Raw genomic sequence first — 13526 nt, forward strand, 5'->3', positions numbered from 1 at the left:
AAATAGTAAACAAACAAGACAAAATTTTGTGAAATATCACACTTTGATAAGCCGTAATTCAATGAAATTGATTGATTCAATGAATGCATGTTGACCAGGTTACAACTATTTTCAAAATGCTAAAACTGTTTTAGCTAAACTAGTGCTGAGTACTTTGGCTACAGCTTTCAGTTAGCTGTAGTAATTTGATTGTTATACAACACTGATGTTTGTTTAATAATAAGCATATGTATATTATACAGTACAGTAGATACTATCGCTGCAAAATTAGATTGACTATGGTTTAATAAGAAGAGTAGGGCATTGTGAAATTACTCAAATATGATTTATTTAAAGTTATAATTGTTTCGTATAATACTTATTTAAATTTACATAATTGTATTTAAATGTTTGTTTTCTCTCACTTATAGCTAATATTGATTTTTAAATTTTAATTAATGTACTACTATTATATATGCACTAATGTATATATATGCATATCGAAGTACCGATTCCGACTCAGACACCGATACCAATGTATGTATATTATAATGTAAGTGTGTGTATATAGCACATGCCTGCGTAGATACGTATTATTTGATGCGGATACACGCTCTCTCCCTTATGTATAAATCCGTGTAAATTACAGCTACGATTTGTATACGGAAATAGACTTTAACACTTAAATGTACCATACATTGCGCCATATCTATGTTACATTCTATGAATAAATTAGGTTCGATTTGCTTCGGTTGTTAAACATAAAAGAAAGCCTTTTGGCAGCCGCTCTTGCGAGTGGATCCAAGCCCAATTTATAGAGCCCTACAATGACAAACTAAGAGTAATTAATAAAATTCAAATAAAAAGTTTAACATTATTCTTGCTAGCTGGTAATGATGTTGGTGATGATGATGCTCCTATTGCTTATATACAGGCGCCAATTTAGTAATTCGTTGTAGCGACATTAAAGGCAGTACTATGGTGATGTTGGTCCTCTTGATGTTGCCCTGAGCCAGGCAACTCGTAGTAGTAGCCTGGATAGGATTGCGATTCATACGAGCTTGTGTGTGTGGCACGGCTCGGATAAGTTGCTGCTGCTGCTGCCGCCGCCGCCGCCGCAGTCGTTGTTATACTGCTCGTCTTGGCATTGGCACTTTTTGCTCTTGTCTATAAGCCACCGATAATAACCTCCTGCTGCGCATCGTCATCCATATCGGGTAGTTCCTGCTTATGCACCACCATGCCATCTCCAGATGTCTGTCTAGGCGCTGTCTGGCCGTACTTTTGATGGATGCCGCGATGTCGCTTCAAGGCAAAGCGATCGGCAAACGCCGCAGAGCAAATCTCGCACTTGTACGGTTTCTCACCTGAGTGCACCTTGGCGTGGTTCTTGAGATGCGCCGCCTGCGAGAAGGCAGATCCGCAAATTTCACATTTGTACGGCTTTTCGCCGGTATGAATGCGCCGATGGTTCCACAGCGTTGCATGGCGAGCAAAGCCCTTATCGCAAACCCCGCAGACATACGGACGCTCACCACTGTGTGTGCGCTCATGATTCTTCAGATGGGGTGACTGCGAGAACTGCATCCCGCAAGTTTGGCATCTGCAATCGAATTACAAAGTTAGAACTGGATAATTATATGTACTTGGAAGCCACTTACTTGTACGGTTTTTCGCCCGTATGTATGCGCGCATGATTCTTTAGATAGACTGCCTTGGCAAAAGCCAATCCACAGATGGTGCACTTGAAGTTCTTTTCACCGCTGTGCAGTTTCTTGTGCGACCAAAGACTGGAGTAACGCGAGAAGAGGCCACCGCATATATTACAGCTGAATGGCTTACTGGGATTTCTATCAAGAGAAGGAAAGTTAAAAGATCATTAGCTTCAATCTTCCATGTTTATTGTTTTCGGCACACTCACTCTGTTTTGACGGTGACGGTCTGTTTGACTGAGCCGCCGGCGCCGCTATGTGCCGCATGTGTATGCTGACCCATGAGCACTACTCCGGATCCATTGCATTTTTGACACTTGGTCATCTGTTGTGAATTGCGCTTCTTGACGGGATGATGGCCCGTTGAAGACGGCTCACGCTTCGGCGTTGTGCCGCCAGTCTGTTGTGCCACAATTTGTTGCAGCTGCGCTTGCGCCTGTGGCGTTATTTGCACGGGATGCACCATTTGACCTGCAATGAGCAGAATGTAAGATTAATGGACTAATCAAAATGATTTGATCAAGGTTGAATGTTCACCATCTGGAGCGACAAAGATTTGCTGCTGTTGCTGGTCCGCCTGCACGCAGGACTCGCAGCGCACGTGCTTGGGACCCTTACGCTTGCTTTGCTGCAGTATGGCATTGCCACAGCTGATGCATTTGGTCGCCTTGGAGTTATCGTGCTGCTGCGACTGCTGCTGCATTACATTCTGCTGCACTGGGTCCAGGGAATCGGAGGCCACAATCTGTATCTGTCCCATCTGTCCATTGTTAGTGAGGATGTTTTGTGTTTGAACCAAGCCCTGCGCATTGACCACTGTGATTGAATCGTTTGTCTGCTGTGAGTTATGCTGCTGTTGATTTCCTTCCTCGGCATGCATGCGCTTGTGAGCGTTGAGCAAGGCCAGATGCTGGAACATCTCCGAGCAGACATCACACTTGAAGCTTATATTCGATATTGTGTTCTGTATCGGCGATATAGTCTACCATTAAAATGGTAGGTAGACCATAAATTATTATATGTTGGGCATACCACAAAATAAAAAGCACAAGTTTTCGACTTACCGCAGCAATGGGTTTATTTTGATTGACAATCTGTATGCGTCCCTGTGCATCTACAGTTGCTATGCCCAGGGCGGTGCCCTGATTCAGTGGCATGCCATTTACCAGCGCATAATTGTAGCCGCCCACCGGCTGTGCAATGTAGCATGTCTTATTGTCCTCCGTGGTAGCCAACTGTGCTAAATTCACAGTAGCCGCATTGCCCTGCAAAAACAAAACAAGCAAACAAGTTGTAGAGTTGGAAACTTTAATCTAACGTTGCGGGGTGCTGCACTTACATTTGTTGTGTAGTAGAAGGTGGGCTGTTGGTCGGCTTTTTGGCCCTCAATTTTGGGCTGTTTGAGAATTGTACCGTCTGCCGTTTGGTATTGTATGGTCGCCGGTTGGCCATTAATGGCATTGGTTGTAAAGATTATGTTCTTTGTTAAGTCTTCCATGATGCGCGTAAGACACTATAATATAAAGTTCGCAAATAATTTTAAATCACAACTATCTTAAAATGCTAAAAAAAAACTTGTTTGAAAAAAAGACGCATACTGCGCGTCGTTTTGCAACACTATCCACGCGGCTTGTGCGAACGAGACAACCACAGCGCACCACGTCAGCGAAAAAAGACTGATTAAAAATGGCGACGATGAGACAAAAAATATGTATGCAAGAAAAAGCAAGCATAAAAATGAAACTTCACCAACTCAGCTATACCGCATTTTAGGCAATTGCACAACTTTCTTATTCATTAATTACTGCACTTATTCAATTTATAACAATTTGTACGCTGTAGTTGCAGCATGTTCGCTCCGTTTGGCAATTTACCTTTTACGCAACCAAGCCACTAAAATGTAATTTCGGCTGCGCCTTACACGCCCAGCGCAGCACACACAATGAATATTTAAATTTTTCGAATCTTTTTCGCTGAATTAGCGATTTACGTACGACCGGTCGTTTTATTATTTGCACGATATTTTGTTTGGAATGAAAGCAAAACTTTATTATTGTTTTTTCTTCCTCTAACAAATTAAATTCCAGCACAAAAACTCTGCACGTTTGTTCTACCGTTTGTCTCTTTCCTATCGCTCTTTTACTCTAGTTTCTCTTTCCTATCCAGTGATGCGAACTTTGTAGTCAGTGCTGTAAAATTGGCTTTTTCCCGTCATATTTAGCGATTTTGAAGAGCAAGATGTTTCAGCAACTTCTAAGTAACATTATCAACTGAGCATAACACTTAATCGATAATCGTATGAGGAGTGCAGCATGATAGTGATATATCGTTCAGCCACCACATTTGCTTGTCTAATTTTTTTAATGGCTGTGTAACTCTTTTATACAGCATCTCTTCTTTTTATCTTTAACTAAACATATAAACAGAATATAATAAAATGTCAAAGGCACATCCACCAGAGCTTAAAAAGAACATGGATAAGCGCATGATGATTAAACTAAACGGCGGCGTGCATGCATCGATATCGTCCAGAAAACAGTAACGTATCGATTTAACATTCTGTTAATTACATTTTCCAATTGCCATTAGTGTCAGTTAATAATTTAAATGCAAAAATTGAACAATGCTCAACATTTTTAATTACAATACTTTCATATAAATACAAATCCTATTACATTTCAATCGGACCTGATTACCTAGAGATATAATTATTTGCAAACTCAAGTTTTAGTTGCTAACAATCTTGGAGCATTTGCTTGCGGGCTCCATTGACGGTAGTCCAACTGGGTTGCAGCCTCATACTCCTGTGACAGGCAATCGACAGTATCCCGTGCAAGATCCAGTTCCGTTAGATCATCCTGAAACATTGGTTCGCGTCGGAATTGATCGAGAAAGGCATTTCGCTTCTTAAGCTTATCGTACTGAGCCAAAGCGCGATTAAACAGTGCGCTAATGCCCGTGTGGTTGGCCATCATCAAGCCGGATACTTTGTGACCTGTTTGTACATAAGGTGAGCTACGAGATAGAGCCACCTGTATGCTAGCAGGACCCCAGGGTATAAACTGTGCAAGTTTACGTTCACGTATTCGCTGCAGTGACTTGTGAACCTGCGATGGATCAACTTCGCCCTGGATTATGTTCAATATAGATAGGTAGCAGTGTCGCTTGTCGGAAGTGGAAGATACCATCATGTTTTTGGGCTGCAGCAAGCGGCGCATGACATCCAAGACTGTTGTCTTGCGAATATTTGCTTTGGTCTGCAATTAAATTGGTTAATAGAATACGAATTGGGATTGGAATGGCTACTTACATCATAGTCTGCAATAAGAGGCGTGTAGCCAGTCATTAGGAAATGCAGCTGTGGTGTAGGTATGAGTGGTGCCGTTAGTCCAATCAGATTGTTATTCATATATGAAGGATAACGCAGGGTGGTGGTGCTGACGCTCATTATGTTTGAGACAAGATTATTGATTTGGGCCAAGGTGGGCGTTTGTATGTGTAGACGCTCAGTGGCAATGCGATTTAAGGCGGTGTTGTCCAGCACCACAACACAGTCCGCGCACTGGGTCAGACGCTTGAGTGTAAGTATGGAATTATAGGGCTGCACTACAACATCGCTGATCTCGTCCTGATTCGGAAAAACGCTGTATGTCTGAATAAGCTTTTTGGGAAAACGATCTGAAAGTCGCTCAAGCACATAAGAGCCCATGCCGGAGCCAGTGCCTCCAGCTATAGAGTGACATAGTACAAAGCCCTCCAGTGAATCGCTGCCATCGGCTTCCCTATCGAGTATGTCAAACACTTCCTCATGCACGCGCTCGCCTTGACTAAAGCCAGACGCCCAGTTATTGCCAGCGCCGCCACCATGCTTGGACAAGTAAACATTCTCCGGATTATAAAGCTGCAATTGTTCGTACATGTTTTAAACAAATGCACAAAAATATTATATTATTTATTATTACCTTTGCATATGTCGAAGTCATAATGTTATTGATGACACGCGGCTCCAAGTCCAGCAGAACTGCACGTGGTATATAATGATTATCATCGGCCTGATAGAAGAACACATCCTTGCGGTCATGACCTTCGGCCGCAAAGTCCTCTAGCACGCCATCAGGTGAAATGCCATGCTCCAGGCAAAGTCGCTTCCAAAACTCAAAGCCAACTGCAAATATTTCAATTAATTAACCCATACTAGTATGCAAATTGCACTTACTTTGATTGCCACATTGGCCTAATTGCAGCGTTATTATTTCACTCGGCATTATTGCTTAAATTTTATGACTTTTCAATATATAAAAGGAAGCTAAACATAACGGTGCTTAGCAATTACATCGCGCTACCACTTGTTGAACTTTTTGGCGTTGCCAGAACGGCTAAAAGTAATCGAAAACAGTGCAAAAGCGAAAGTTGGCGCCATGATGAAATTTAAATTCAATAGCTACGTTTTTTGAATTTATTAATGCAGTTTTGAGATAAAAAATATACACGTGCAGTTTTTACACACATACATATATATAAAACGAGTGTTTTTGCAAATGCCTGTCAATATAATGACAGCACCTACGCCGCCCACGCTATGCATTGAAAGTTTGCAAACTGGCTGCTGCGGTCCAGGTCCAGGTCCAAGTCCAGCGTCGTGTCGCCGTCATAAATTACACTTTCAAATCTATTTGCTTTTGCCATATTGCATTTTGGAAAAGCTGACTGCAAATGTGGGTCAGCCGCAAAACGTGGCTACGGTGTTGGTGGCGATCAGAGCAGCCTTCAAGCTCTTTGCTCATTTCCATTATATTTTATTCATTTGCTTTAAATTAATAGCTGCATGGGCTCTGTACAATGGCCGCTGCAGCGCATTTGGAGCACAAATGCTTACGAAAGCCTCACACGACAAGAAGAGGATGCCAGCCGCAACAGCAACGGCAACAACAACTGCAACAGCAACAGCAACAACAACAATAATAATTAAGTACTGCATGTTTTTGTGTAGCTGGTTTGCCAATTCATTATATTTGTATTTTTCAGATTTATTATTATTATTTTTTTTTTGGTTCAACGTTCTGCTTGGCCCAAACATTTTTCATGCTGCACGCTTCGTTGCACATCATTGCATTAATTTGTTCGTTAAAGCTAAAGCTAAAGCTAAAATTAAAGAAATATTTCAACAGAGCTCTGTACTTTTCGTGGCTATTTGTTAATGTACTTTTGGAACGTCTGCAAACACGAATTGCTAAAGCCGTTACTATTGTTGTTGTTGATGTTGTTGCTGCAGTTGAAGTTGTTAGTATTATAATTAAGTTCATGGCGTGCTGCCGTTTTGCCGTTTTATGTATTGTGTAGTAAGCACTTTCAAAAAGCCCATAAAAATAGCAACGCAATTGTCTGACAAACTAAATCAGCGCAAGTGCGTGGAGAAATTTTTCACCTGGCCTCAGCAAACGCTACACATTTTGTTGTAATAGACAGTAGCAACCGAAAAGCAACAACAAAATGAAATGTACATAAGCAACAGTCAGCCAGCCAGACATAAATAAAAGTCGACATAATCTAAGTGTTGTTGCTCGGCATTTAAATGAGCGAATTTAAACTCGACTCCAGAATGGGTAAAAACTCAAAGTCAATTGCCCAGCGAGTTTTCACTTTTATTCATGCAAAAGAGACTTCTTTCTGGTTTGTCGCTTTTCATATTTCGGTGTATGTGTTTAATTTATGCCGGCAACGAATTTTCACTCTCGCTATTTTTCCGCATTTTAGACACAGTCTGGGAAAGTGGGCAAGCAAGCGTTGGCGCATCCGCCAAAAATAATAACAACAACAACAGCGACGACGACGACGACAGAAATGAAAAGTGCGCCTTTAAAAATAGCAAAAGCCAGTCGAAGAGCCATCCAAAGTCTGCGCCCAAAATTTGTGGCTTGTGGGTTAGATTAGAAAGTGGTTACCAAAGCGCGCACCCAATGCAACCAACGCCAAACGCCAGACGGCAGATTCTTTGTGAAAAACTGTGCCGGCCGCAGCATCCACCGCACACACACACACAGGCGCACAGCTATGCAGACGCTTAGAGCCAACATTAATTGGCATTTTTGCATGCGTTGGCAACTGGCAAACCGGCTGGCAGGCAGGTAGAAAGAAGGTAAGCGCACGTCCAGCGTTGCCGCCAATGAAAGAGAAAATTGTACCCCAAATCAAGTTCACTATCATTGGCCGTCGGCTGCGTTTTCTGCTAACTAATATTTTAAAATTGTTGATTATGATGACTTTTCATTTCGTTCGACAAGATCTGGATTGCGCATCAGCAGCCACAGCACCGCAGCTTAAATTGGCGCTGGCAAAGTGTTTTCTTTTTAATTTGACGCTTGGCTGCCAAACGCCCAACGCTGCAGGCAACAATCATTAGCCAGCTGCCGCCTGGACCTGAATAGCACATTAAGCATACGCCGCATTTGCCACTCCAAATGCCTATTACTTAACCGCTTACTAAGTTTGCGTGTGTATGTGTGAGTGGAAATGCAAATGGCAAACAATATTTCATGCCACATTACACATTTGCAAAAGTTTGGCCAGGCCTTTTTCGCAATGCCACAGCGCTGAAAACTATTCATCATGCCCAGAGTGTGGAAGCTTTTCAGGAAGCAACTGCTGCCGTTGGCCAGCTCCCAAACGTTGGCCCAACTAAGCAACAACTTCAATGTCAGTAGTCGCAAATGACTTGGCTTCAACTTCAAAAGTCTTAAGCTCCACATGAGTTCTGCTAAGGTTGCATTTTATGGGCTCAAAAGTAACTCAAGCGTTTGAGTTGCGCATCGCAAAATTTGTTTAGTTATATATCTAATGCTGCTCACTAACTTGAGCATGCATTAAGGTTAACCGATTAGCTGCCCCAATTGCGCAGTGAGCCAAGCAAAGTAACCAAAAAACAAAAAACAGATAAGAATGGCCAAGAACATTCAAATAACATGCGAGTGTGTACTTAGTAGTAATAACAATTGTATGCTATAAAGTATAAGCAACTGATTGAATAATTACAAAAATAATATAAAAAGTGCATAAAAATGTTGATTGTTCGTTCTTTGCATCCGCTTGTCATAAAAAAACACATAAAAGTTATAAAAGACACGCACAAAAATTTCTTGATTAAAGCTAATTTATAGAAATGTTGATGGGCGCTTTCGTTTTTAGTTCAAACTGGTTATAAATAAATCTTTTGTTAGCAAATCCTGCAAATTATATAAAAATAAAATTAATCTTGCTTAAGTCTTTTGGGTATGCTCTGCTTGTATTTTTGCTGCCTTTGTTTATTTTTAGCTGCTAGTTATACAAGCATTTTATCAACTAATCATAGACATATGTTCAGACAACTTAGCATTGATCGCTTCCTGTGCTTGCCCAAAAGTTCACATGGCTTGCTCAAGCATAAATAAGCTTTAATTGCGGATTACAGCAGCTGTTTGCTGAATCATTTGGTTGCTACATTGCCCAAGCAATTGTCTATTCTTTGGACTCGAGCGGCTCACCTTCGGGTATCAAAATATTTTAATAGCGCATTTCTGGGCTTAGCTATAGGAAGCGGGCTGGTTGGAAAGCTCCATTGGAAACTATATAATTAGTTGTGCCGCTGGCGTTAGATTTCCTAGGGCCACAGCCCATTATGTTAACAATGAACAGCGCTTCAATCGAAGAGCCATGAATATGCTGAAACGAAACTGAAAACTCTCTCACAAGCCAAGGGCTCCAGCTCCAAGATGACAGTTGACAATGATGTATGGGATTCTTGAAACCGAAACCAAAACCAATATTCAAGCATTGAACAGTGATAGCCGTAAACCAAATATGCAATTGACTTTCGCGCCATATGACACTTGAAGAGCGGCATGGTAATGCTGCTGCTGATGATGATGACCGGCCAGCAGACCAGCCCAGGAGCCCGCGAACCGGCATGCCAGCGGATCACAAAAAGTGGCTAGAACCACTTTCTACAATGAGCACAGCACTTCGTCTGTTTGCTTTTGAGCCAAAGTAAAAGTCAATTTCTTCTTCAGCTGCTGTCGCATTTATTTTTTTGTCTTCTTACTTTTTATTTTGTTGCTGCTGGTTGTTGTTGTTGTTGTTATTTTTTGTGCGCTGAGGCAATGTTTTAATTTGTGACTGAAGTTTTTTTTTTTGCTTAATTATAGCATGAAAATCGTAAACCGTTTTATGTGTTTTAGGGGCAACGGAACAATACTTTTGGGAGCATATTGCCATTGGGCAAAAGTTGGTTGCTTTTGCTTTTTTGTTTCCATGTCCGTTTCTTTGTTGTTGTCTTTCATGTCGCTGTGAAAAGGAAATGGGAAATTATTACGAAAATTATGTTGCGCTGCTTGGGAAATTGGGTCACAATATGCGGCGGTGGCGGCGGCGGCGGCGGCATGGCAAAAAAAAATAAAGAAAAAAAGTGATATATAAAACAAAAGACTTAAGACACAAACTTGAAACTACATTAGCTCTGCCCGCATCCAATGCAAGCAACAAATTAATTATAACATGCCAGCCAGCCCAGCTTGTCTTCTAGCCCGTCACCTTAATTATGCCAAAGTCAAATAAGATACTCTACTTTGTATACGCAGTAGTAAGTAGTAAGCTGCGCACAGTGAAGCAAAAGCTATGGCAGCAGCACAAAATTATAGCGAATAAAATGCAAATGTTTTTGCTTTAATTTTATAATAACCTTCAATTTTTATATATTGTGTAACTGCAATATATTTTTATATTTATGTACAAGCACTGAATATTTTCCACATATATTAAAAAGCAGCTTTATTTTTTATATTTTTACTAATGTGCATAAATAAACGCGTTCAAGCTACAAGTTTATTTTGCGTATTTGATTAGCATTATTTTGCAATTCTGCAGCTTTTAGTAAACCACTGTCTGGACAAGAAACATAATAGAAGCTCATTGCGGTTAATTTGCATACGATAAAGTAATCAACCCAAATTCAGTGCAAAGATTCGCACGGTCAACTGACGTAGAGCGCGATTAATGCGACGCCCACGTCGCTGCCAGCGCTGGCGCCAGCGTCGCAGCACAACAATAAGATTAAGACTTTGATAGAACAGCTCCAAAGCAAGTATGAGCGCTATAAAGAACATGCCAAAGCAGCTTAGCAATAAATGAAGCGCATGCGCCGCCACTCACCTGCGCTAAAGGAGCCAACGGCGAGAGCAATGAAGGCGCCTTGGAGCATGCGTATGTTAAGAGCGCTGATCATTTCGTTGTCCTGCGCATGCTGCGGCTGATTGGCGGTCTCGGTGCTTTTGCCATTGGCATTAGCATTGGCATTCTCAGCAGCAGCCAGCTCCTTGGATTGCTGCGCCTGATCCTTGGTTAGCTTATGCGATTGCGCTTCATACTCCGCTGTAGTCATTTTGTCCAGTATGCCGCCCTCAAACAAATGCATTAAACTAAACAACAAGTGAAGCAACTCTCGACTGCACTACTTACACTTCATTGAGGCTGTCTAGGAAAGGGCAGCCAATCTGCACTGCTACGGCGGAGTAGCGCGTATAGAGTTTCTGGCTAAGCTGAAAGTGCTTGGCGCCATTGCGTTGTATATTAAAGTAGAGCGTCTCACGCCCACCCAGCACCGCTTTATTCTCGCTGCCATCCGCTATGAGCTTAATGCCCTGCTCCACTGAATTAATCAAATAAGCTGTAGGATTGTCCGGCTGCTGTCTACGCATAAGCGCATAGAGCTGTCTAAACAGCTCAGTGCCATTCTCCAGCATCTCCAGCGAGCTGCTCTCCTTCTCCACATACAAGCGATAGCCGTCGCGCTGCATGGCCAGCTGCAAACGCTGCAGCGTATTAATGGGCGCCTCATGCGCCGGACGCGCAAACTGCGAGGTCAGCTGGGCGGAGTACACATCCGCCAGCACATAGGTGGCTGCTATCCAATAGACAATTGTTAGAAACTTGGCACGATAGCCATTGTTGAGCTCATGACAGGCTGCAGACAAAATACAAATTATAAATAAAAATATAAACAAGCTTTAGTTGTAGTAAAAATAATAAAAATAAAAGTAAGTAAATTGTAAGCAGCTGTAATAACTATTAATAAAAGTAAAATGAAAATGAAAGCTAAAGTTGTTATTATTTTTACACACATTGCTTGAGAAACAAACGCAGAGTAAACCAAATGCAACGCTCGAAGAGCTGCGGCGGCATTTGAGGCGAGCTGCGTCTGTTGCGCCGCACGTGTCGCAGCTTGAGCACACATGGAGTAATCTCCTTAATGTAGGTCATGTAGATGCAAACGCCGCCCAGACGCTCCACATCGGTTGGCAGCTGCCGGCGACGCCACTTGTAGGGCAGCGCAATGATGATATAGAAAATGGGTCCAGAGAATACAATAGTGAGTATAAGATATGGCCAAATGTCCGCCTTGAAAGGACGCATAATGGCCAACGCTTCGTTGAGGCGACGCGGCGCGTGTGTGGCAAAGGCGCCCGAGTCGGCCAGCGTAAAAAAGGAGAACTCAATGGCCTTGCGACGCTCCCAGCTAAGACCAACGTCGCCCAAAAAGAAGTCCGCTAGCTATTAAGCAAATTTAAAGCTAAGCTTGTACTATGTGTAACTGTTACTTACGCCGCTTTGCAACATGCCAATGCCACCGGTAAAGCTGTCATTGTTGCCGCCATTCTCATCCGGCGCACGCAGCGAGCCTTGCGTGCGTCCCTGTGCTTCGTAATATTTATACTGAAAGTTCATATGCTTCGATAGCAACTTGAGCAGGCAATGATCGCGGCCGCCAGTGACATTCGCTAGCTTCAAGCTGTCGTAGTCGTCATCGCTTTCATCGCTGCTGTTGCTGTAGCTATTGTTGTTGTTGTTGTAGTTAACAAACAGCCATGGCGGCGACTGCAATGTGCATTAGTTTATTACAAAATTAAATATAGTTTTAGCTACTTGCATGAAACACTGGCACTTTAAAAACGCGCTGCTCAAAGTTGGCGTAGACGCTGGCCGCGCTTGGCAGCAGCGGCGTACGCTGCAGCCCGAGATTGTCGCCATCGTACCAGTTGACCAGGCGCAGCTCGCCAGTGCCTGTGGGCACCGCCTGATTGTAGTAGATACGAAAGGCTTTGCGTCTGGGTCGCGTGATAACCACCGCTCGCAGCGGCTCCTCGAAGCTGAGCAGCGTTGCATTGGGCGGCTGTCTGGCGCCCCAGTAGAAGATAAACAGACTGAGTCGATGCGCCAGACGCCGCTGCAGTATGTCCTCCAGCAGCTCGTCCGGCTGCTGGAATATTAAATTGACGCACTCAATGGCGCCCAGCAGATTGGCTTCGATATACTCGAAGAACAGCGTCTTGTTATAAAAGATGACCGACTTGTAGTAGAGTCTATGCAGTCGCTGTATAAACTCATCCACTTGCAGCGCCTCGTCGTTGGCACAGTCCGCGCTCAGCACTCCAGAACTGGACGAGGCCAATATGGCCAGCTGTCGCGGCTGCAGTCCGTTGATGATCTGCGAAAGTGCTGCTTGGAATTTCAATAGCTGCTGCAGCTTCAGCTGTGTGTAGAAAGTAGCGCCAAGCTCAATTACCTATGGCCACATCGGACTCATTGCATGCTCTGTAGCTGAGCTGCGTTCCAACCAGCGGCCAAGCTGCCAAGTAAATGCCCACAATGCTCCACAGCATATTGGCGGCCAACAACATATATTGCCAACTTGCGGCTGCCCCAAGCCCTTTTATAGTTGTTGCCTGTGCTGCACTTTCGCAGCGCAATTATAGCATCAATTCATAAATATCACGTGTCAAAAGTACAGGCAACAGACAGACAAACAGA

At 43.0% G+C, this 13526-nt stretch overlaps 3 protein-coding genes across 6 annotated transcripts; all 3 read right to left on the bottom strand.

Annotated features, from left to right (window-relative positions):
• Window positions 1-403: 403 nt before the first annotated feature.
• LOC108608129 (zinc finger protein 665) lies at window positions 404-3815 on the bottom strand. Of its 3 annotated transcripts, none has more exons than XM_017999361.1 (7): window positions 3566-3815; window positions 3031-3204; window positions 2756-2956; window positions 2310-2673; window positions 1901-2162; window positions 1641-1829; window positions 404-1582 (listed from the first exon to the last, which is right to left on the bottom strand). In XM_017999361.1, exons 2-7 carry the CDS (start codon window positions 3187-3189, stop codon window positions 1147-1149), a joined length of 1611 nt encoding a protein of 536 aa, XP_017854850.1. In that variant the 5' UTR covers window positions 3190-3204; window positions 3566-3815; the 3' UTR covers window positions 404-1146. The 3 variants fall into 3 exon arrangements, with proteins under 3 accessions (XP_017854850.1, XP_017854849.1, XP_017854848.1); XM_017999360.1 differs by having other exon boundaries at window positions 2229-2655; window positions 3566-3813; XM_017999359.1 differs by having other exon boundaries at window positions 2229-2673; window positions 3566-3813.
• Window positions 3816-4391: 576 nt separating this feature from the next.
• LOC108608130 (tubulin gamma-2 chain) lies at window positions 4392-5969 on the bottom strand. Of its 2 annotated transcripts, none has more exons than XM_017999362.1 (4): window positions 5908-5969; window positions 5654-5856; window positions 5002-5592; window positions 4392-4948 (listed from the first exon to the last, which is right to left on the bottom strand). In XM_017999362.1, the coding sequence occupies exons 1-4, from the start codon at window positions 5954-5956 to the stop codon at window positions 4412-4414; spliced, it is 1380 nt and encodes a 459-aa protein (XP_017854851.1). In that variant the 5' UTR covers window positions 5957-5969; the 3' UTR covers window positions 4392-4411. The 2 variants fall into 2 exon arrangements, with proteins under 2 accessions (XP_017854851.1, XP_017854852.1); XM_017999363.1 differs by having other exon boundaries at window positions 4392-4941; window positions 4995-5592.
• A 4691-nt stretch (window positions 5970-10660) lies between these two features.
• Window positions 10661-13378, bottom strand: LOC108606647 (ionotropic receptor 40a). The gene is made up of 7 exons (XM_017997000.1): window positions 13334-13378; window positions 12646-13248; window positions 12321-12593; window positions 11840-12269; window positions 11178-11682; window positions 10872-11137; window positions 10661-10812 (listed from the first exon to the last, which is right to left on the bottom strand). Exons 1-7 carry the CDS (start codon window positions 13376-13378, stop codon window positions 10661-10663), a joined length of 2274 nt encoding a protein of 757 aa, XP_017852489.1.
• Between the last annotated feature and the right edge of the window lie 148 nt (window positions 13379-13526).

The sequence above is a fragment of the Drosophila busckii genome, chromosome 2L (assembly GCF_011750605.1).
Source record: "Drosophila busckii strain San Diego stock center, stock number 13000-0081.31 chromosome 2L, ASM1175060v1, whole genome shotgun sequence".
Lineage (NCBI taxonomy): Eukaryota > Metazoa > Arthropoda > Insecta > Diptera > Drosophilidae > Drosophila > Drosophila busckii.

What these genes read in the sequence shown, in the direction of transcription:
- LOC108608129 (XM_017999359.1), bottom strand. Translation starts at nt 3,189, where the DNA reads ATGGAAGACTTAACAAAGAACATAATCTTTACAACCAATGCCATTAAT. An exon ending in AAAATAAACCCATTGCTGCG is followed by an intron (nt 2,674 to 2,755) that starts GTAAGTCGAAAA and finishes TTTTAATGGTAG; the next exon opens with ACTATATCGCCGATACAGAA. An exon ending in ACGGGCGAAAAACCGTACAA is followed by an intron (nt 1,583 to 1,640) that starts GTAAGTGGCTTC and finishes ATTCGATTGCAG; the next exon opens with ATGCCAAACTTGCGGGATGC.
- LOC108608130 (XM_017999362.1), bottom strand. Translation starts at nt 5,956, where the DNA reads ATGCCGAGTGAAATAATAACGCTGCAATTAGGCCAATGTGGCAATCAA. An exon ending in AGGCCAATGTGGCAATCAAA is followed by an intron (nt 5,857 to 5,907) that starts GTAAGTGCAATT and finishes AAATATTTGCAG; the next exon opens with TTGGCTTTGAGTTTTGGAAG. An exon ending in TGACTTCGACATATGCAAAG is followed by an intron (nt 5,593 to 5,653) that starts GTAATAATAAAT and finishes GAACAATTGCAG; the next exon opens with CTTTATAATCCGGAGAATGT.
- LOC108606647 (XM_017997000.1), bottom strand. Translation starts at nt 13,378, where the DNA reads ATGCTGTGGAGCATTGTGGGCATTTACTTGGCAGCTTGGCCGCTG. An exon ending in TTAAAGTGCCAGTGTTTCAT is followed by an intron (nt 12,594 to 12,645) that starts GCAAGTAGCTAA and finishes TGCACATTGCAG; the next exon opens with TCGCCGCCATGGCTGTTTGT. An exon ending in CTAGACAGCCTCAATGAAGT is followed by an intron (nt 11,138 to 11,177) that starts GTAAGTAGTGCA and finishes CTTGTTGTTTAG; the next exon opens with TTTAATGCATTTGTTTGAGG.